Below are 24,810 nucleotides of genomic sequence, written 5' to 3' on the forward strand. Positions count from 1 at the left end.
TTTGCCCAACCAGAAATATTGGAAAAACATGAAGCACACAGTAGCTGACCTGCTCGGGTCAAAGCCAAGACAGGATTGAGGTACGGTGAAAGATAACAACCTCATGTATGATTCAGAAGGAAATGACCAAGATAAAGGGTCAATGTTTTAGTTCTTGTGAGATCCAAAGATACATCAAACAGAACGTAGAAATATATGTAATCTACATCACACATTATCCTTATTGTATTGGCTGCCTGAAGTCATTAAAGTTTATTCCCGTGGCAGCAAAGTAGGGGCTCCACTGTGCCTTCTTTCCTCTACACAACTACAAGATCCACTTCCTTTTTTTCTTCCATCTATGTGAATGTTTAATGTTTGTGTTCAATATCTGACATGAAAAATAATGACTATTTATATTTTGTCATTTTAAACACAGTGGTTGTTTATTATTCTGGCTTTGATGACAATTGGATCACATTTTATGTTAAAATATAGTGAAAAAAAAAAGTTAATTCCCAGGGGTTCATAATAAATAAACAAACTGTCTGTCAGTGAGCTCAGTTACAGCAATATCAAATATCAAATATCACTAAGAAGGTACCATTTGGAGAATAAAGCATCAATAAAGCTGAAGATGATAAGTCATCAGTGCTTTTTATTCATACTCTGTTATTAGATGAATGAGTGTTTTGACCTTATCACAGCTTCTCTGAGCATTTACGGACTCCACAGGCTGCAGGCTGTGCAGTCAGTAAATGCACAGAGATGGATAAGATCAAAAAACTCATTGAATAGTTAAATAGATGTTTTTATCTAAATGATTTTCATGTGATACGATTACATAAGCTTAAGATTGTACCAAGAAGTAGACTCTGCCAAGAACTCTGTTTTCTGAGAACAAGGATATTCTGGACATGTGAAATGAGGTTAAGTTCGACCATTAAGGATGAGTGATGGATCGCTACGGCAGTGGAAAAGATTAAAAGAAGACAAGGAGGAAGAGACAACAGAGGAAAGAGAATGTGCATGTGAACGCAAAGCAATGCACTATACTTCCTCCGAGCCTTTGTCCTTTTACTTGAGGCCTTCATACATGACATTCTTACTTGTAGATTACTTGTATATTACTGCACATCGGTTCAGTTTAACTCTTTATTTGCAGCTTTGTTTGTTTAACACACTCACTTGAAGCCCTTTTGTAAAACAAATGATGTAGTTTTTTATACTTCTGATTCATCATGATTTCTACTGTGGTTTCCTTCTTCAGGATCTTTAGTTATTCAACCTGCTTCAAAAATGTGCAAACAAGATACAATTTCACAATGCAACAGGAACTAAAATCTTAATCTAAATCTTAATAAAAGTCATGAAGTCCTAAAAGGTCAGGTTCTGGGTCTCTGGAAAGCACCTAGAGACAACTTCTGATGTAATAGATGCTATATATAAATTAAAAGGAATTGAATTGAAAAGCTACAAAGCGAGAAACCAAGACAATAGATCTTAACAAACAGACCACACACCATAACACAATACAAGGGCACATGCAAAAGAAAGGAACTTTTTATGAAAGTATCAACAGTAAAGGCGTTGTAGTCAGCCCTGATTTTCTTGTGTTTTCTTTGATGCCTTTATTTTGTATCTTATTTCAAATGTATTAAAATGTATCCCCCAATCTCTGCCTTTTCTTCTTGTTACCTTCCCGATTAGTAAACACCTGCATCCTGTCAGGTAGTTATTTTCCTGTTTTTCCTCCTTTCGCTGCCTGTCTGCGTCTGGGTGTGCCCTTCTGTCTCCTGCCAGTACTTCTCAAATTTTTTTTGGTTGCTGGATATCTCTGTGATGGACTGGCCACCTGTCCGGCGTGTACCCCTGACTTTTATTGCCCAAAGAGAGCCGGGATAGACTACAGCAGACCCCCAGGACCCTGAATATGTTTAAGCAGGTTTGGATAATGAAGGGACATTTGCTGGATATCTGCTGACGTTTAGTTTTTGGTGTAAATAAAGGATTTTACTGCTACTCTTTGTATCTTTGGGAGAGTGTTTGCTCCAACCTCCCCACCAAATTCAGCATCAGAAGTTTTCAATTAAACATTTCAACGAGAATTATGCATTTTTGAAGCAGGTCTGTAGACACAAGTTAAAATAGCACTTTCTGCTGCGATGAACAGAGTTAAAGTTAGAAGAATTATGAATAATTTCAATCAAAGACCCTCCTCTCCAGCTTTCTTTGTGGAAGGGAAATCAAATACCTTTCAAAATCAGCATTCTGACAGCCGACATATACACTCTTTGAAAAAGCTCATAAAAACAATGAAAAAAAGAGAAAACGGGACACACCAGTGTGACGATCCTACATATAACCCAATAATTTGCAATAGATGACCTTAAGAGACACAGAATGCCTTTCCATTAACTCTGATCTGAACAATGTTGAAACACACATCTTAAAGCAAGAAGATAATTTAGTGTTTCACCTGGGTAAAAGTCTTTTGCAACATATTTGAATGAAAATCCACCAAACAAGTTTAGAGTTGCTATATTTGCCAAAGAGGGTGTCATTGAAAGCATGATCATGTAGGGTACCTCAACAGGTAAATTTTCTTACCCTAATATTAATTACATTTCTTTTCTTTTTAACAGTCATGGCAGTATTTTATCATAGGGAAACAAGCCAAGATTTGTAAACATATTTCACAGTTAAGATTTCCGTTGAGAATTTACCCAGTACAGCGTGCATGTGAGCATAATGCATGGTAGCCTGATGATTACCAGGGGAACCAAAGATCTGTGATTTTTTATATCTATGCATCTGTGTATCTGTGTATGCGTATGTGCTTATGATAGACAGAGAGTTAATACAAAAATAGAATATCAAGAGCTCTACAGACTTATCATCGGTTTGAATCATTTGGCACTGAAAGTAAACTCAAAGCTATTGCGCCATCTTGTCCTCATCTGTGTGACAGATGAATGTGAACCAAGAAACATGAACTCATAATATGTTCTTAAAGGCAGTGAAAACCTCACTGGATAAAAATCTGTTCAATGTTGTGTCATGGAAGAGGGGGGTAGAGGAGTGGAACTGCTCAATCAAATCCCTATGAATGGTTTAAAAGGGTGCTTTTGCACTGACTCCTTGAACGAAAGCATTTTAGTAATGCCTCGGGAAATGGGGCTAGTTTTTTGACAACAGGGTATGACATGTTGAATTTAAAGGCCAAAGAATGATGTCATTATCTCAGAGATGCAACAAATAGATGCTGCTCACGTCGAATCCAAGCTCGGGCTTGAATCACACTTTACAATGAGAATATTGTTTTATTTTTGTCATTAATGTAAAAGGAAGTTTGTATTACTCGGTTACTGTTTGGATGAAATTGTTGCAAATGGATTTTGAAGTGAGCACTCATGAGAAAAAAATGTGCGGCGTTGTGAGGTGGGGCAGATGAAAGTCAAGTGCTGGAGAGTTGTTATGTTACATAAGCCCTGGCAGGTGTAAAGAGAGGTAGAAAAAAGGATTGCGATAACGGATGGGAAGAGACAGAGACATTCAATCTGGACAAGCAGGGGACTGAGCATTCATAGGTCACAGATATGAAGGGGAAAAATACACCCCACAAGGCCGATGTGAGCTGCATACGCAAGGTAACAGCCTGACTGATTCTCACATGGTCGACCCTGCGGAAACTAAGAGCTCAGTTCCTCCCTGTTGGATTCCTAAAATGACCTTTGTTTGGGGCAGGAAAATGTCGGCCATGACCTCACATACTGAATTGCTGCCTGGGATAGTCACCTTACAGTCCTTCTTAGTGTAAATCCATGAGCAGTGAAACTATGCATATGGCATGCAAATATCTGATTCGTCTACATTTCCTTCCATTGCAATATGTGCACCTCTGTGCTCATGCAGGTGTTCACTACATTTTTGTTTTCTGTTTATGTGTGTGCACACAGGGACGCTTGTGTGAGGGGGAGTGGGGTAGCTCATTTGGCATTGGGATCAGGTATTCTGTCCCTGATTGAAACTCTGCAGGGAATTTGTAAGGGCAACTGCTGATAAGGAGAAAAAGGAAAACACAGTCCTGGTTGGATAAAAGGAGAGGTAGCACTGAATATTCTGCTTGCTCCTGAGTGGGGGTTTACATCCAAGCATTTGACCAAAAAACAAAAACAACCTGCCTTGGACATGATGTTAAAAACAACTTTGGTTGCGTCTAAATCAGATGACGTCAATCTTTCAAGTGAGTTTTCTCTCAGATATCAGTCCAGCTTTATCTCATCGCTAAAAATCCTGCACTCAAATTCTGTTGCTGCGGGTGCTGTGCCTGCCTGTTCATTGTTTTGCTTTGACACACTCTCGGTTTCACAGAGGGGTCTGTTGGGGCATGTGATGAAAATGGACACATAACCAAAAAGACAAAGGAGGAAGGGCCACTCTGCATTAACATCAGACACTCATGCCAGAGATAGAAAAAGAAGCGGGAAGGGCAGGCAGGCAGGCAGTTTGGAAAGAAGAGCGAGTAAGCAGCACAAGATGGAGATGAGGAGATAAAGAAAGCTGGAGAGCCAGGAGAGATTGAGAAGAAGAGATGGATAAACAAAAGTGAGAGGAGAGGTTGGGAGAGAGGACGAGAGACAGGACGAGAGACAGGGGCTCAATATGATGAAATGAATGCCAGGGAGAAACCTTTCCGACCCGCCAGATGGTTACTATAGCAACCACATTCCCCAGTCTCTTTCCCTAGCTCTCACTCTCAGTCTCTCTGCCTATAGTTGCTTTGTTGTTGCTTTAAGTCTGTGGAGGGATACCAGAGATGAGAGAGACAGCTTTTTTACATTTTGGTGCAGTGGCATCATAAAGGTTTCAAACAAGCTGTAGAGATATTGTGTATCTACTTGTTTACTTTTGGATGTGAGGAGTTTTTATGTTTTTTTTCTATGTGCGAGTTGCTGATTTCTGTCTCAAGCATACTGCTGAAACAGTAGTGTCTTGTCATGGTGCAATTCCTATTTAAAAGCTTACATAATGTCACATTACACCACCTCACGAGGAATCAGAGAGCAGGATATTCTATCAGTCTGAAACAAATGGTATGTTTTACCTCTGTCCTTTATTACTTCATCTGTTGGATAAGCATTGCTGTAAACACTGCAGCCAGATTGAAATGCAACGGGTGTTATCCTCAAGCTCCATAGCAGAGCAATACGTTTTCATACACAGAACGAGCGCTGGATGTCTTTATAGCGATTGCGTTCACCCCTGCAACAAGCAGGAATTCCCATCAAACACACGTTAACACACAAACGCATGCATGGTCATGCACGAATGCAGCCTGGCACCACGCATACACACGGGTCCCCCGCCCTACACACGCATACGCTTGCAATCACAGGCACTAACCAAATATCCAAACTGAGAAGCCCCCCCCTCCCCGGACAAGCTAATCACATGCATAGGGATCATTTTCAAAACAGAACAAAATGGTGGGCCATCTTTCTGTGGCTGAGTGGGTCTCCGCAGGGCCCCTGGGGCAGGATGGCATGTAACTGTGTACGTGTGCCTTCTGAATAAAAGATGCTGACCTAGATGGAACATTGCCATTGGTCACTTAATTTGTCCTACATGCGTGATTGGCTCGTGTCCAAAGATACAACGTAGCTGTCCAATGGATTACGAGCCGAGCGGCCCATGTATGGGTACAAAATGTACAAAACTTTTTCCTCTACAGGTTTGAAGTACACACACTGCAAACCAAAAAAACGCGGTCATCTGGAATCTGAGGTTGTAATATTTTTTTAACATTATCACTCACTTAGCTGAACAATTCCTCCTCGTTCTTTGAGTCCATGCCTTTGTAGTGGATCGTTGGTTCTTTCCCAGCCCCCTCATATCAAAAGCTTAATTCCTCGCTCTGGGGCTTTATCCTGCGTACATCTTCAAAGACAGAGTCATAAATGAAAACATGAGAAGCATTTTTCATCATCAACCAACATTACACAGCTCAGTGATGCAGACTGCACTCATGCAATGTGCCATCTCTGGACCACGTGGGACTAAACATAGTACAAATGTCTGCAGGTCTGTGAGCATGAATGAGCCCGACTCAAAGGGTATATTGTATCAACATTGTGCTGAGCCCTTCTACATTATTGATATGCAATTTGACTGCCAGCCATCAATAAATTATTAAGGAATTTAAAATTGTTGAGCCGGGACTTGACAGCCTTGAAGCCCTTTGGCCCAACTTGATGAATTAACGTGGTTGCATGATAGTCAGCAGCTGTTGAACTGAGCAAATGAGGAGTGTTAATAATATGTTTTCCAGGTTTTTCAAAGAACTCTTGTATGTTATGTAATAATCCAGCTGTTTATGGAGTAAATTGGTTGGGTTTAGCGAGAGCAGGGAGTCCCCCTGGAGAAGGGAGGGAGGCTGGATCCAGATGCTCATGGTTGCCACGACGACCTTAGGAATACAACTGCGGCTGAGCTTGGAAAACATATTTGTTCGTCCATATCACCAGGCTTGCATGATAGTGATTAATCATCTGTCCAAAAGATCTGTTGTATTAATCACTTCAACCAGTGTAAAGAACACAATTTTTTATCTAATTTATGATTTGATAAACATCTGGACCCAAATCTGCAGAGCGCTTAGAAAAAAATAGATGCTCACATTTCTTAATTGTTAAACTTGTTACTGTAAAATGCTAAAACCTTAAAGGAATCCCTGTCTAAAATATGAATCCCTCAGCTAAAACAATACAGTGGTTTGATGACTTCATGGTTTTGCCTATTTCTTGACAAAAACAGGTAATGGTTTTTCCAGTTTGTCCTAATTCTTGCATCTTATTTAAGATTTTAGAAACATCTCTCTAGGAAAGAGGTTACATTCTCTGCTGAAGGCCTATAATATATCGTTTCCTCCCTTTTTCCTTTTCTTTACATGGCTTAGAACATATACTATATTTCAGCTCTGACTGTAAAACATCACCTTTTTCTGGCTCCTTTTTAGAGGCGGTATGGTGTTTGGAAATATTCAAAGGTAAAACGAAAAACGAGGTTTGGTTCGGTGGATAACACTTTCATCTCACAGTAAGTTTATAGCTCAAATTGCAGCTAGAATCTCTTTATATTTGCATATTCTCCAAATACATTGTTTTAAACAAGGACCCCAAAATTATAAATACAGAGGTCATATTATGCTTTTGGGGTTTTCCCCTTTATGTCCACGTGTTATATAACTTTGCAGTAAAAGCCCTGCAGAGTGACGGTAAAGGGAACTGCTGTGTCACACAGAATCACCTCATTGGTGGTGTTGATTTTCCCTCCATTACTTACTTAATCCACGATGAAAAACATTTACATAATCCCGTAATAGGTGGCCAGTTCGGCACATCTCAAACAAAAAAATTATTACCTGCCTTCAATCGAGGACATCTTTAAACCACTTGTAAAAAAAAGTATCTAATTCCTGTTTTTAACACAACAGCTAAAAACAGCAAATATCTGCCAGCCTCTGTCAGTTATCTCTGCAGTAGTCATAGGTATTTACTGAAAGGACTTGTTGGGAACATGAAATCAAGTCTGAAGATGCTGCACTTGAAGCTGTAAGAGTCAATTTTATTTTACAGAAACACACCAACTGCAGGCTCTAAAATTGATGGTAACAAATTATAGACAAAATGCACAAAATTGTGGTTTAAACACAAGATAAGTGTAAATATCTGATTTACTACCCTGGCTGGTAGTCAGTGGATATAAATCCAGTTCTATGTTAATTGTAGTCCTCAGACTGCTGGGGGTAAAAACTGTACTACTAGCAATAGAAAACTTTCACAAGCCTTTGTTTTTCCCAGTGGTTTACTGCATTTAAACATTAAACTTTTGGTTAAAATTGTTATTAAACTGATACTGAACTGAACTTGAATGGAAGTTTTAGATTAAAATTGAAAAATAACTAATATTTTTTTTTTTAAATAATTTTCTAAATAGAGCATCAACTGGACCATACACTGATATGATTAAGTTGCAAGAGAATTCACATACTTTAAAAAAGAATATGGTTGTGGTGAGCCATTGCTGGTATGAGGAGATTTAATCTGATAAAACAGTTATTTATCTAAAAAGAAAAAAGCAAGTGTACTGAAAAAGGGAGGAGGGACTCTCAGACAACAGCAAACTGTTGTATCCACATTGATATTCCTCAGTGACGTCCACTCTGCACCATCAGCTTCTAAGCTAAACCCCTGGAATAACAACAAGCTGTCAGCTCCAAACTCTTTTGGTTTATCCAGCTTCTTCTTGCCCTCTTCTCACTTTCTCTCACTTTTCAGTATGCTCTCTCGTGTTGACTGAAAGCAAGTGCTGCATCACCATTTTAATTCTAGCGTGGGTGTACAGGTTGTTTATTCTCTCTCTCTCTCTCTCTCTCTCTCTCTCTCTCTCTCTCTCTCTCTCTCTCTCTCTCTCTCTCTCTCTCTCTCTCTCTCTCTCTTGTTGGAGTTGCATGGTGAGCAGAGAGGAATGAAGAATCATGGGTATGAATGTTAAAACGAGTTCTAGAAAAAGCTGCCTGTGGAGATCTGTGGAGAATCCACCATTAATCTCCTCTTTTCTCCTTGGGCCTGTCTTTCACCTACGGACCCGTGATTATAGCCTGTCCATGTTTACAGGATTTGCTTCCCTTTGATTCTGACTAATTATCTGCCGATGTACTTATTGCTGTCGTGAACAAAAAAAAAAAAAAGGTGAACAAGAAGACAGACTACAACTGCATCCTAGTTTAACAATGCTGCTCTGCTTTTACTAAGCAGGCTCTTGCATAACAGCACCAGGCTGTGTGTCAGAGGAGAGGTTGGGAGAGAGGACGAGAGACAGGGGCTCAACATGAATGCCTGGGAGAAACCTTTCCACCCCGAGAAACCTTTCAGACCCATTGTGTATTACAACTGGAAGCGGTGCAGATTTTAGGTTATATTTCCAGTCGTATTTAGATAACCAAGCTATGGAAAACAAACCTATACAACCAGATATTGTGAAGTGAATGTGAATCTACAACCACTTCCACCAGAATAAATCTGGTGGTGACCTTGACCCTTGCATGTCTCCCTAAAATGCCAGAATAGGGCACCAGTGGTGTCAGTGGCTAAGGGAGGGGCTACGACATGAAATGGTCTTCTATTTTGATAATATACTAGTACAGTTTAGGTGGCAGTAATGCAAAAAATAACATATTGTAAGGCAGCATAATGTAACACCATTCAGATCTTAATTTTAGTTAATAGTGTAAAATAAAGTTCATCGTGTAAAAGGCAATTATAATGTTTCATTTATATGTATATATGTATATTGATATGTATAGTTTTCTGTCAGCACCCCAAAAGACAAAAGATATTCAATTAACTATTAAAAACTTGATTTAATAGTGGAAATGTTTGTAATACCAGTTTAGATAAATGGAAATGTTCTGCAAGTCTACTGAGTTTAGTGTAACTCACTAACAAGCTGCAAAATAAGAGAGCAGGTCTGACTGCCTGTGGACGACCTGTTCTCTCTTTCATAGTTCATAACTGTCTTGATATGCCGTACGAAGGGTTGCATGAATAACTCAATGGATATTTAATTTCTGGGCCTCATCACTGAAAAGGGCCACACCCATGTGGCATCCATCCATCCATCCATCCATCCATCCATCCATCCATCCATCCATATAATGTCTTCCTCTTCTTGAGTCATACAAAGCAGCATAATGTTTGCTTTCTGTGTCAATTGTAAAACGAAGACAACACTTCAGTTGGCAGCTTTTTGTGATTTTTTTTTAATTGGAAGAAAAACAATCAAAAGATCCAAAGGGTTCAAATATCTTTGATAAATTCTTAAAAATGTAATTTTGCTTCCTCTGTCACTATTTTCAATCGGCACATGTTTTGTTTTTATGTTTTTTGTCGAGTATATGAGGCAGATCACCTAAGGAGAGAAAAGTTCAGACTGTAGGAGTAGTGCTGTCTGAATTCATACAAGATTTAAAAGGTTGTATATAGTATATACCACCCTCAAGAGCAGTGTAATATTTTCCAAATAACATGAGCATGGAGTAGTGCTTTGGTAATCTTACATTATGTAGTTGAGGGCTATGTATTTCTTCAGATTGTTAACACCGTGGCAGTTGCACTTTGATATTCTTTCTGTCATATTTTGTGCTGTAAATGAGCTCTTACAGGGCAAAACAAAGTATTCCTTTCTTCTAGTCTCTTCCAAATTCTCTGGAGACCTCAAACCTTACTTTCAGTTGCCATGGAAACCTCTGGCAATGCAACTGAATGGAAGTGACAAAAAAAAAGTCTTTGACAAATTTGTCTACAAATATTTGATATATGTTTGCTAATTCCCTCATCACATGACATGCATGTTTTTTTGCAGTTTGCTGGTCAGGGCATTCTGATGTGTATTAACACAAAGGAGGAAAGACATCAGCAATGATCTTAGATAACTAATTAGTGTTGCCCATCAATCTGGGAGGATTTATGATGAGATTTTCAAATACCTTTGAGTCCATTGTTTTACAGTACAGTATTTCTCCAGTATGTAAGACTACTGACAAGATGAAAATATTATTTTCACTACTTCTTCTTCGCCACTATTTTCAAAACAGACAGAAAGAGAGATGGAGCAGATTGAAGACCAACTTACAGAAGAAGCCAGAAAGTATTAATTTATTCGAAGCATCATCTCCACGCAACAAAGATTGCCGGTTCTGGTTCTCAGTTCAACTCTTTGTTCCTGTAACTTGATTAAAATTAACTGCTGTTCAAATTTCATGAGCTCCAACTATCACAAGAGTTATATCAACAGTTTTGATGAAAGAGAAAAGGAATATACATGAAAGAAGTAAATAAAAGAAAGCCTTTCATTGCACAAAATAAATCTGCGCTGCCAACTAGCAGTTGGTGGTGTACTTACAGAGTGATGCAGACAGCAACGCAGACGTATAAAGGCCAATGACGGCATAAAGGCTATGTGTGCGAAGCTGTTATATAAAAGCATAAATCAGGCTTAAATGTTAAGATTCAGTAAAACATAATTAAAAAAATAAACTACCAGTATTGCTTGCTTGGAAGTTTTGCAAGGGGAAATAATCTACTTTCTAAAAAAACATTAGCGAAATTAACAGAAGAGTAGGCTGAGATTCCTCCACAACAGGAAAGAGTGATAATGCCATACAGAAAATGATTACTTCACGTTATTGTTACTAAATGCAGTTAAACAAACTAATGAATCAAAAGTTAAACTTGCCACACACTCCTATTCTTTGACCTGTCGTTATTTTTCAGAAATATTATAAGATATTGCAATTTGCCACGTGTTATTGGTCATGAGGTTGTATTTACCTCATTTCAAGACCTGTGTGCTATTACATAAAACAAAGATAAGAGATTAAGTCAGTATTTGTCTGTTATTCTGGCTAAATTTATCCTTCAGTCTGATTCATGAAAACAGTGTTGGATAAGTTACTGTGGAGTTATTTTGTGGAGCTGGCCTGGTCAGAATCAGGCTGCTCTGATCTGTTCAGTCAACTGCCACCCTGTGTTTTGAATGGCGCTCCGGGTAAGGAACAGCCATTCAAAAGACACAGTGGGAGTGAACTGGGATCACAAATTACCATTATCAGAACAATAATTTGAAAAATCCCAAACAGCTCACCTAAAATCAAATTGCACTCTTTGATATTTGAGGATGCCAGTCGAGCTGTTGTTTCTTCTTGCTCATATATGTTCAAAGCTAGATGAGCAGCCATAAGAATAATTTGATTAACAGATTTGTCACACTTAACTTGTTTTCTGGTGTAATTCATGATTAAGATTAACCATACCATTTTTATTACTGTTATTACTCAACTCAAATTACTCAACATCCTTAAAGTAATTTTTATGCAGGACAGAAAAAAAACAGGGATATTAAACAATACAAACACAGCAAAGGTAACAGAAAACAACACGGAGACAATAACTATGAAAAGTTAAAGTTTCTCTTGCATCAACGGATGTAAGCCTTGCTTTGTCTTTCAACTTAATAAAAACCCTAAAATTGATTCAGTTTAATTTTAGATAAATCCCTAAAATGTCACCATGGACATGACAACATGCACTGTATGAAAAATAGTGACTTAACCAAAGTAGAAATACCTTAAACTTGCATTCTTTGCATTTGCTGTGGATTGAAAATGTAACCCGAATGCATAGAGTTTCTGAAAGAATAATCACACACTTGATTTGTCACATCAGTAAAGAGTTTGGTTTCACTCGCTTGCTTAAAGACTTGTTCTGGACAGCAAGATGATCATATTTATGTTTGTTATTGCCCCATTTTGCATTGTATGTAGGGTTTTTGGCCTTTTGCTTTTGTTAAGTTCCTGTTTTGTGTTCAGCTTACATTTGCTTAATTTCTTGTCTTATTCTGATCGAGTATTTTCACCGCTCGTCCTGCTTTCTGTGTTGAGAGTGTGGTTGGTTCTGAAGACTCAGTTTACTTTCTGAGATCATGAATTAACATAATCCAACATGCTAAATGTTGATAATGCTAAATAGGTCTGCCTAACTTCACCACCATCCTATTTGTTGTGGAAAAGCTCATTTTCAGATGGTTTTCCCTACACATTTTTTTTTTTACAAAGTCCTTCACCATGCTTCTCTATTCACCCTCTTGTCCACCCCCAATATACTCCACAATTGCAGGGTCATCCGAAAATGCTTGCATGTGACCTAACTCAGGGAGACAGGACAGGCGGAAGCACCGTCCCCTGTGGTGTCCAAGTGCTGCTGACTACTGACAGAGAAGTGCAGCTCCTCAGCTTGATGAACTGGGGTCTCTCAGCTAGATACCAGGTGTGAGTCCAGGCTTGTCCCAGTCAGTTTGACTCTCTGTGGATGTGATTGGATAGATTGGACATTGAAGGCAGTGTAGACATTGAAAAACACAATTGTTACAGCACTAGCTGAAAGCACACCCTGTGCAGCATCTTCCACCATGACTTCCTCTTGGAAGGCAAACTGTTTTGAGGACAGTGAACAGCTGACTTAAGGTGTCACAAGTTGGAGTACCAGACTTTCAAGGGATTTCATGGTGTACAATAGCAGATCTGACTGATTTGGGGTTATTTAGCTCACTGGGGTGTTGCTTCTTCAGAATCACTATCCAATCACTGCTTCATGAAAGGGATAAGGCATGGATCTTGCCACATCACACACATTTTATTGAGTCTCAGGCTCCTGTTGATGACATTTAAAAAGCTTCTCTGACTGAGGAAATTAGATAATGAGAACTGCTCTGCCATCACTAGATGGTGTGAAGAAATTCAGGGTGAAAGCATAATGCCAAAAACAAAATGCAATCCAGATCCCAGACCATGGATTTCTTTCTTTGTAAAATACTAGGTAAAAGTTCTGGATCATCAACACCCTGACCTTTTTCAACTTCAATGTGTGTAAAATGTATGATTGCCATAGAAGTGCAATATAATATTTATAACTATGATTTTTTGTCATAGTTTTAAATAATCATATTAATTCTAGTCATAATATTCACAACTATATCACTTTGAAACAAGAATCGTTGTGTTTTCATTTAGACTCAGTTTCATTACACATTCCAGACATTGACTATTTGAAAGTAAGGTTTGCCTGCGTAGAGCCAAACGTGTAGTTTGATAAATAAAATTTACAATAAAAACTAAGTTGAGTGATTTGGCTTCCTCTGCAGGTTCAACAGAGTACCGTTACAAATGATTCAAACTCATTTATTTACTAATTTTATCTTCTTTGTCCAAAACACGACTCTAAATATAATTACGTTTTAAAGTATTTATTTATTACAAGATATTAAGAGCTACTTATACTTGGCGTTACGAGTAAGACAGTTACATGCTGTACATTTACCTAGGAACGGTTTTCTTTTGAAACTTGTTTCCCCGACCACACAAGCCGTTGCACACTCGCTGGGGACTCACGCCATTGTGGAAAATAGTTACTTTCACATTATCGAGTCGTCATTCCGAGGCAGACTCCTTCTTTTACCGAGCACGTTTTTAACAGCAACAGAGCAAACTATTTGACGATGGCCACGGACTCCTGGGCTCAGGCGGTGGACGAGCAAGAAGCGGCGGCGGAGTCGGTGAGAGCGAACTCACGCTGGGCGAGCTAACGCTGTTAGCTGCTCAGAAACCAGCTGGTCTCGTTTCAGTGACTAAACAACCCGGGTATTTTTACTCTGGGAAGTTTATATAAGTGAGGGATCTATCAGGGATTAAATGAGTTGACTTTGGTGGTTGTATGGTACTCATAGGGATACTTTGATACAGAATGAAATCACGGGCTTTACGTCGGGGCTGATTAAAGTTAAGGCTTATTTATGGTTCCGCGTTACACCGACGCAGAGCCTACGGCGTAGGGTACGCGGTACGTTGCGCGTCTCCGCGTACCTTACGCCGTAGGCTCTGCGTCGGTGTAACGCAGTACCATAATTCGGGTTTTAGTCGCCTGCGTGCTGAGTTGCATACCAGCATTAGTGTTCAGACTAAACGATGAGACTAAGATTAACACGACCCTACATGCTCCACTGTGGCTCAACAATGCTCCTTTTTCATGTGTTTCTTTTTAGATCGGTACTCTCCAGATAAAAGACAAACCAGAGGAGAATGGTGAGTTCTGGAGGATTGAAAGGGCCAATTCTAGGAAAAAAACGCATCTTCTGCATAATGTAAATATCTTTTGCAGGCACAGTTGCAGGCACAGTTATTGCAAACGCAACTGACTCGAGTAGCACGGCCCCAAAACCAGAAGATGAAGGGGAAACTAAAACTACAGATGATGATGACAAAGGTATGTGGTTTACTATTTACATCTTTTGAAAATGTAATTTTCTCTTGCTCTTCTGTATTGTCTTTAATGTTCAGTTGGTATTAACCTTGTACCACAAAACACATTGTTTCAGATGACAGAGCAGCGCAGTCACTGTTGAATAAGCTGATACGGAATAATCTTGTCAATACAACAAATCAAGTGGAAGTTCTTCAGAAGGATCCCAACTCGCCGCTTTATTCTGTAAAGTCCTTTGAAGAATTGCGGCTGTAAGTGACTTTTCTTTTTGCCCATCTTGTTTCTCTACTTGTGTTTGGATAAGTTGCATGTGCATATGTTGCCCACTAGAGATAACTCAGTAAATGTAGTAATCATAGTAATAAATTATGAATATATTCTCCTTAATGACAGCAGCAGGTAACATCACAGCCACATGCTAGCATGTGTCTTTTTGGCTCGCATTGTCTTTTCATTTTTGAATGTGGTATACATTTTTTAAAATGCTGAAACCATTTAACACTGCAGTTATATTCTATGTACATCAAATCAGGACATATCCCACTTGTTCATTCACTTTTGGGTGCCTTAAATAAGCAAATCTGATGTAAAAATGGTCAAAATTGACATCAAAGTAAGCTGGAAAACAAAGTTTTTTTTTTTCAAACTTCATTACAGGCTTTGTCTCATGTTGGACATTCATGGTTGGTTTTCGTGAGCCAACTGAGACACCACAGGACACACGCTTCTCTGTTTTCTTTTGTACAACAAAGCTGTGTATCATGATGTTTGAATCAGAAGAAAAGGAGCTTGACGTAGTGCAGTTGTAAGGAGTGATTTAAAAGTCGCTGTTTTGTTGTCAGTATAGTGAGTTTTCCAGAAACGAAAAGTCTCAAAACATATGCAAAGGTGTTTCTGTCCCTTATTTTTTATAAAAAGGCAGTTTAATGCAGTTCTTATTCCCAATAAGACCCTGATTTAGACCCTGTTCCAGGATTATGCTCACTTTTCTGAACATTTTTGTCAATGGCTTTTTGCACACATGCACAAAACTAAATACCTCATCACCTGAAGCAATAACTCGACTTAACATTTACCTTTTTCTTTTCTTTTTTTTTAAATCCTTTAATCAGCAAACCACAGCTGCTTCAAGGAGTGTATGCCCTGGGATTTAATCGGCCATCCAAAATTCAAGAAACTGCCTTACCCATGATGCTGGCTGAGCCGTGAGTAAAACCTGTCTAAATATGATGTTAATGTTTTCTTAGAAGGGCTACATCAAATTTCTTATCTTGAAGTTTAAAATTAATTATCACAATCCACCAGTTGTCTATAGAGTATTAATACAAACCATTTTACCATTTGCATCGACAATCTAATGCCCCGTTGTTTTTTTTTTTTTTTTTTTAGTCCACAGAATTTGATTGCTCAGTCACAGTCAGGAACAGGAAAAACAGCAGCTTTTGTTTTGGCCATGCTCAGCCATGTTGATCCCAACAACAGATATCCCCAGGTTTGTTTTCTTGCTTCTTGAAATTGTTGTACTATTAAACCAAGACAACTTGAGCAGAGTTACATGTACTTTTGTTTCCACTCAAAACGTGACTCCACATTTCTTTTCCATCAGTGCCTCTGTGTGTCACCCACCTATGAACTGGCACTTCAGACTGGTAAGGTGATCGAGCAGATGGGCAAATATTATCCTGAAGTCAAACTAGTCTACGCCATTAGAGGAAATAAATGTAAGGCTTCCTTCTTTTCTTCTGTACTAGAGATCATCTGCTGTAATTGATTGTTCCTGTATTTTACCATATTACTGAATACTTGTTTCTCGGGTCTGTTTCAGTGCAGCGGGGCATGAAACTGCAAGAACAGATAGTTATTGGTACACCTGGTACCATGCTGGATTGGTGCGCTAAATTCAAATTTATAGACCCAAAGAAGATCAAAGTTTTTGTGCTTGATGAGGCTGACGTCATGATTGCCACGCAGGGTCACCAGGATCAGAGTATACGAATTCAGAGGTAAGTTGAAACATTAACATGGTTGACATGACTTTTACAGCTTTTTGATTAGATTTTGGTGATTTATTATGAATGTAATGGCTGGCTGTTTGTTCTAAGCTGTGTCAAATAAGGCATTGAAAATATGCAAACATTTATGTAATGTGGTTTGCAAATAAAATCACTGTCTTTATTCAGAATATATATAACAGCATTGTTATGGATTGTTATTTATTTATGCTAATTTCAGATAATCTTGATATCTAGAAGCTTCAGATAGCACACATTGAGTTCACTTTGAATCCGGTGGAACTAGAACATGTATAGATTACTTCACCTAAATGGATAAAAAACAACTGCATTGGGCTTTAACTTGCGTCCAAATGAGCACTCTTAACACCATCACAGCAAAAAAGCAATACTGTTTCATTGTCTGTTTGGCAACAATTTAAATATCTGTAGAAATTCATCCACCAGGCAGCGAAACATCAACAGAACAGGAGATCAGCTCCAACATGTCCTGTTTCTTGAAACTAGCTGAGCTCCCTTTTCATTTTATTCATCACAAGCTCTGCATAACCTGAGTTAACCAGCTCTCACCTGCTGACAAGAAAATGGTAGTGAAGCTGACAATTTTGCAATGGGTGCATCAAATTTTGTATTCATGTTCAAAATATTGTTTCTCTTCCTTGGCCTGGCCTTTTTTATCTTTCTATATTATTCTACAATCCCGAGTGCAGAAAAGAGCTTATGGTTGAGACGTGTCCTCAATTTAACTTTCACTTGTTGTCTTTTGCTAATGTCTTTTGAGTGTTTGGTGATCTTTGTTATGCAAAAATACACCTCTGCTGCAAGAAGTCCAAGCGTCATAGGCTGCTGTGCCCTTGATGCATTTTCATTCTTGCCAGAATAATGATGGACCTAGTGCTGAGTTTGACTCCTTAGAAACTTCAGTTCCACCGGTCCATAGACAAGAGGAAAGAAAGAAATAAAAAAATATATATAAAAAAATACACCTCTGAAAGCTTTACAGGAAAGTTTTTAGTATGAGAAGCTCAGTTGCTCCGTGAACACACAAGCATCAGAGAATGGGATTTTATGCATGACACTTACTTAACTGCTACTGATGACACCGTGTCTGTCTTCACTATTGGTTGATTTTTGCTATAACTTGCACCAATGTAGAACAGGGATGGGCAACTCCAGTCCTCAAGGGTCACTGTCCTGCATGTTTTAGATGTTTTCCTGTTTAATCACACCCTGATACAAGTGGCTGTTTAATTAACAGTGTTGGGCAGACCGTGATGACAAGTTGGTGACGACCATTCATTTGAATCAGGTGTGTTAAAGCAGGGAAACAACTAAAACATACAGGATAGCAGCCCTGGACAACCGGATTTGTCCATCTCGATGTAAAAGAAGCAGATGAAGGTAAAGCTGAGATCTTTGAAAACGTATGAAAACGTGAAACGTATCACTTATGTATCACTTATTATCATGTCCCTACAAAAAGTTCTGCAGACCCTAGATGCTTTGAATGCTTTTGGTCTACGACTTGACAAATAGACAGTGATATTTTTGTGATTAGTGTGCTATGTTGTCTTTAACTAACACCATGATAACATGGCATTACTTAAATACTAAAATAGAATTTTATCCTTACAATTTGCTCAGACATGGCAAAAATGTCACTGTTTCTGACCCTTTAAAATGAATCATAGAGAGACTTATACCCTTTTCTTAAAGGAGACAGAAGCAATTATCTGAATGCATCCAAAACTAAATGGTTTATGAACTAGTAGCACAGTAGTATCACTAACAGGATTCCTTTAGTGTGCTGAGTCTGAAACAAAGCGTAGTATTTAACATGTTGTGACCAAATGGTGTTGTATTGTAAATAACTTATGCATAAGAGCACCATAGTACTTCGGAGCACTTATTTAGAAAGCCTGGCATTTGGAGCAAGTTATGTCATGAAGATGGGAAAACTGAAAGGAAGGAACCGCTGGCTACATGTGCCAGGGACAAGATTTCTCTGCAGATTATTTTCTGTATAGCATGCAGTCGTCTAAGACTCAATTGTTGAAATGCTTCGAGAGGCACCCATAGACGCAAATTGCAATAAATAAATAATACATTGAAATTACTTAGAAAATAGTTAATGACGTCAGTGATCGTCATCACCACAGCAGCAGGAGCTGCAGAAAGAGCTGCCAAGTCATGGGTTAGACTCCAGTCAGAGCTGCTGACTCATGCAGGCGGTTCCACCAATCACTGTTAAAGCATGTAGTGGTTTATGTCCCTGCCTCTCTTGGTTAAAAGGCAAGAGAGCTGGACATTATTCGATGTGTGAAGTTCCACATGGGGCAGTTCTGGGTTGGCATGTATTGTGATCATGGATATAGACTTAGGAATACAAGAGATGGGTGATGGTAGCAGCCAGCCAGCTGACGATGAAGAAGAGGCCCGGTGTTATATTCTGGCCCTTAGGAGCCACAACCTGCACGTTTTTAGACGTTTCCCTAATTCAACACACGAGATTCACTCCTTATGTATAACTCTGTCATACTCTCTTTTATTGTTACAAAAGTTCAAGTGCATCATGTGCTTGTCAATCATCCAAATTTTGTTCCAGCCACACACATTAATGCTCAGCTGTGCTGTGGAAAGCAGATCATATGCCAGTTCAGATTGTCGATAAAATATTCTTCACATCTTTGCCACTTAGGATGCTGCCCAAAAACTGCCAGATGTTGCTGTTCTCAGCCACGTTTGAGGAGACAGTTTGGAACTTTGCGCAACGCATCGTGCCTGATCCCAACATCATTAAGCTGAAGAGAGAGGAGGAGACGCTGGATACCATCAAACAGTATTATGTGTTATGTAACTGCAAGGAGGAGAAGTTCCAAGCGCTCTGTAACATCTACGGAGCCATCACCATCGCTCAGGCCATGATCTTCTGTCATGTGAGTTCATTCACCTCCTGTTTTTATGCATGTCCTGTATGAAAGGTCCTGATCAGTTTTGTCCTTTATTTATTACATAAACATATGCATTTATTTGCATGTTAGTTTTTTTGATTTTGAGTTTTTTTTATTTCGCTCCATTTGGATACAATATAGTACAACATAAAAAAAGGTCCAATATTTTAAGTGGCACCGAAAAGGTATAGGCTGAAGCCAAGGCTTATTATGCCTGCCCTTTTATGAACCTCGACTCAGGAGGTTTTATACAAAACAAGACAAATAATTTGAGTTCAAACATTGAAAAAGAATGGATATATTGGTAACAAGTAGGCAAAGACAAAAAAACACAGACGAAAACAAAACTAAAAAACATACTATAAATTGCAAGAAGTGCAATTTATAGTATGTTTTTTTTAGTTAATGCTTCATGAGAATTTGCACTTGCATTTCTCGCTCTGCAGTTGTCTTAGTGGAAGAGTTCACTCCCTATTCAAACAAATAATTACATCAGGGCTTTTTTCAGGATGTTTTTATGCTTTGACTCATCCAGTCAATTATCCATTATCAGTAACCTTTTTTTAAGGTATAAAGTTTTTTTTGTTTTTTTTTTTAAACTCTGCAATGGCTACAGCAAACTAATTTCTCTCTACTGCAGACGAGGAAGACTGCAGGCTGGCTGGCAGGCGAGCTGTCCAGAGAAGGTCACCAGGTGGCACTGCTGAGTGGAGAGATGCAGGTGGAGCAGAGGGCTGCTGTCATTGAACGCTTCAGAGATGGAAAGGAGAAAGTCCTGGTGACCACAAATGTTTGTGCTCGAGGTAATGACCAAGTGATGTCAAGAATAATAAGCACCACATCATCACGTGACTCATTTTCAGCTCGTATTTCCACTTGACTCAACATCTGAAGAGCAAATTATGTGTAGACATCAAAGCAACTTGTGAAAAATATGTGAGGAGTTAATTTTTAAACTAGATTCAAAACAACTTGCTGTTTGCAGAACCATGATTCAAACTTGGCCAAATATTGCAGCTCAAAAACACACAGTAAAAGGAGAATAGGAGGAGGAGGAGGTGGTGGTGGGTTAGGGTGGGGTTGTCCATCATATGAAATGCCATCACGTGTTTTTTTTAATCCATTACAGGGTTAATGATTACACTGCTTAGTTTAGGTCTGAATGACTTTGTCAAAAAAGAAATGGCCTTTTGGCAAAGTGATCTAATCCTGTCATAACGACTAAGTTATGGAAGAAAACGATGATGCCCAGGACTTTAGTAATTTTCCCAAATTCATGTGCGCTACAAGATTTTAACAAATGGCACATACCATCACTTTGTCACTTTTAAACCTGTCTCAATGAAGCACGAGAAACCTTACTGTAATACCTGAATTACAGATCAATTCATTAATATTGCTGATCTCATTTGCTTAGGAGATCACAAGAGAGATGCTGGGGACTGCTTAAAAGGTTGAATATAAGTACTTTGCAGTCTGCTACAGGACACTTAAGACGTAACATACGCTCTGTGCTTTACTGATAGAGGTTGATTGCTATCACAGCCTCTTGTTCTCTTGTCTTAACCTTTTTATTAACAGTAAGAAAACAAGATCTGCTGGTTTCATGGATCTGAGTGGAGTTGGATACAAAATCAGATTTAGTTTTGATTTCAATTTATATAGCTTCTATTACAATACAAGTCGTCTCTAGGTCTCTCCAGAACACGACCCCCAAGAAACCAATACATAAACAATGGCAGGTGAAAACTGCCCTAGTGGGAGAAAAACCTTAAGCCAAACAGTGGCAAGAAAAACTCCCCTTTAGGAGGGAAGAAATTTGAGCAGGATCTGGCTCATAATGGGGGACCCTCCTGCCGGAGGCCAGCCGGGTAGACCATGAAAAGGGAACAGAGTGGAGAGACGCAGACAAAGGTACAAAAGACAAGATGGAAGTCATTATCCGTTAGCTGGAGAACGAACAGTTTCTTGGACATGGGACCGATTCATGGTTAGTTGGTGTATTACAGAGACGACTAAACAAGTGTAGACGGCAGAAAATGAGGTGATCAGAGGGTGATGGGGACTCTGGGAAACACTGGGATGGTCATCGGTTGGGACTGCAGGTCAGCATGCACCTCTGAAAGCTCTGGCTTAGTTGGTTCCATGGTAATGGTACCTGATAGCAGCAGGCCCATGACAGGCCAAAACTACATTTGGTACTCTAGAAACTACGAATACACCTGCACCCTGAGAACGGAGAGCTCCATTAGGGAAGATAAGGCACTATCAAGTCTTGCAAATATCATGGCACTGGGCCGTTTAGGGGTTAATACACAAGTAACAGGTGAGTTAGTAAGTTAAAAGAACAATTGCTGTTGATGATCTACAGATTGTTGCTGTTTGTGAGGCATTTGGAAGTGCATTTTATTTGAAATATGTATTCAAACCCTTTGTTAGAATTGTGTTCATTCATCACTAGTTCTCTTTTTTTTCTTTCCCTGACCACATTATTTTTTTTGGCTGTTTTACATACAGGTATTGATGTAGAACAAGTGTCCGTGGTGATTAACTTCGACCTGCCGGTTGACAAGGATGGCAACCCCGACAACGAGACGTACCTGCACAGGATTGGACGCACGGGCCGGTTTGGGAAACGGGGACTGGCCATCAACATGGTGGACAGCAAGATGAGCATGAACATCCTCAACAGGATCCAGGAGCATTTCAGTGAGTCTCACCGCAGCTTCATACACTTTCTGCTTTCATGTGTAAACCTGCTGTGCAGCTTCTTTTTTTTTTGTCTGGCTTCATGTGCCTACCAGTTCAGTAGGTGAAATATTATCAGCCAAATGAACACTGGTCTCTCCTTTTACAGATAAGAAAATTGAAAGACTAGACACAGACGATCTGGATGAAATTGAGAAAATTGCCGGCTAAAGAAGTCAGCGTGATGAGGCTGGAGACGTCGGCTCCCCCCTCCCTCTTGGCTTTCAAAGGACTGTACGCTTTTACAATGTTTTAGTCTTTTATTTTTAGCTGTCGGAGAAGCAAAACCACACACAGCATATGTTTACATGTGGACATTTCTCCTCAGACAAGTGTTTTGTAATTCTTTTGGAACATACCCCATTTCACTCTTTGTACTTCTTTTGAATAAAGTCTATGAGTTTTTGCTGTGTATTGTGATGCTGTAAAAGCAGGCATAGCTGAGTATTTTAACAATGACCCCTAACAAACTCAAAACACTTTTTGGTGTTAGCATGATACATAATCATTATGCAGAGAGTCAGAAAAAAAAGATGTGCCACAGTTATGCATTTTAAAGTGAAAGTGTAACTGAATGTAAGTGAATCATGTGGACTACAGGTTTTATTGTGCTTTGTTACAACCTCTCAATATCAGTACAAAGGGTGAAGTGGGGTATGCTGCTGCGAGTGGTAGCTAAGTTGTTTTATCAGATGGTGATGGCTTGGGTTCAAGGGTCTATGCAAACTTATCAACCTGTGATTGCTGTTATCAGATACTATTAACTTACATTCAAATTGACACAATAGAATCATGTAATAACCTCATCTTTAGTGTCAGGGTTTGTAGTCAGATGCCATAAAAAGCCTCTGTAGATTGATGCCACCATACTAATTCAAAGCATTAGACATAGTTTTGTTTGTTTTTTGCCACTAATCGGACAACTATTCATCTTGCTCACACACACCATTTGTTATTTTCAAACACCAATAAGACCATGAATTTCACACCCTTGGTGACACTGCTGAACATTAATTTTAAGTCTTACTCTTTTGTTTTTTTTTTTAAGTCAGACTCATAAAATCTCGTTTCCACTCTAAATGGGATTTATTTCTGTTTGTTTCGCTGTCCACACAACTTCTGAATCAGGGTTCCCAGTTTGACATTAGCTCAACTACATTCTTCACCCAGACTGTGCTGTTACAAAGATTGTGAGTTAGAAAAATACGCAATGCCTTCCTCAAGTGCATTATATATACGCATATGATTTTCTTATGGATATTCTAAGATAACGGGCTCAATATTCTGACTAACACTTGAAACTTTGATTATATATTGAATTATTGACATCTTTTGGATGTGTGAATTATCTTTTTGAAACCAAATGCTGAATTGACTTGAGGACCTATGCCAATCAGACTCACTGTGTTGCTCCGACACAGTCACACGGATAGGAAACATGTACTTGTGTACATATTCAAAAATGTTACGTTTAAAAGTGAGACTGAATTGAGTTGTCACTTCTAAGAAGTGCAAAAAAAACATTCCTCGTGAGGTTCAATTATTACAGGTGCAGCACTTTGAATATAGAGTGAGCCTAAATCAGTTAACCTTACATCAGTTTGGTGACTGTACATTATCAAAAAAAAAGATGTAATGCCTGACATTTTTGATCGATGCACCGAGACATCGAACCAGTGCAACAAACCTCATCTACCTGCCAGCAGCACAGAGGAGACCGCTGGTGATGGTCTGCTTTTAATGGACTGTTTATGGACCTTTTGCTGGAAAATAAAAAAAAAAATAACTGAACAGATGAAGCCAAACTAAAAGGAAGTGACTGCGTGCTGAAAATACGCACGAGTAATGTGTGTAGACTTTGGGGGAAAAGAAACAGTGTATGCAGTTTTATCAGAACACTTGGATGTAAACATTATAAGTGAGAGTGTGTGCACTTTGTTGACCCGTGTTATAATGCCACTGTGTTAGAAGTCATGGACACAGCTGTTTTGGCTATAGAACCCAACACTACGTCTTCACTTGCTATATACCTTGTTTAACAATTCAGAGGAGCAACCAAACCCAGTTTATAAATGTCTACATTGACTAATCAAGCTTAAAGCAAGTTATCTGTCTTTAGACAAATCTTAGGGATGTAGTTGTATGGTCTTCTGTAGCTAAGCTGCGTTCATGGACACACTTGTGTATTAATAATGTTGAATTAAAAGAACATATGGTCATGTAGCCCTGGTCCTCATTTGTGTT

General features: G+C 39.0%; 1 protein-coding gene across 1 annotated transcript; it reads left to right on the forward strand.

The window, feature by feature from the left end:
- Nucleotides 1-13,955: 13,955 nt before the first annotated feature.
- ddx19b (DEAD-box helicase 19b) lies at nucleotides 13,956-24,789 on the forward strand. Its single transcript, XM_061727708.1, has 12 exons — nucleotides 13,956-14,151; nucleotides 14,638-14,677; nucleotides 14,754-14,858; nucleotides 14,971-15,106; nucleotides 15,968-16,060; nucleotides 16,245-16,347; nucleotides 16,462-16,576; nucleotides 16,681-16,858; nucleotides 19,566-19,803; nucleotides 20,459-20,621; nucleotides 22,336-22,527; nucleotides 22,676-24,789. Exons 1-12 carry the CDS (start codon nucleotides 14,095-14,097, stop codon nucleotides 22,735-22,737), a joined length of 1,482 nt encoding a protein of 493 aa, XP_061583692.1. The 5' UTR covers nucleotides 13,956-14,094; the 3' UTR covers nucleotides 22,738-24,789.
- The last annotated feature ends 21 nt before the right edge of the window (nucleotides 24,790-24,810 follow it).

Source organism: Cololabis saira, chromosome 8 (assembly GCF_033807715.1).
Source record: "Cololabis saira isolate AMF1-May2022 chromosome 8, fColSai1.1, whole genome shotgun sequence".
NCBI classification, from domain to species: Eukaryota; Metazoa; Chordata; class Actinopteri; order Beloniformes; family Belonidae; genus Cololabis; species Cololabis saira.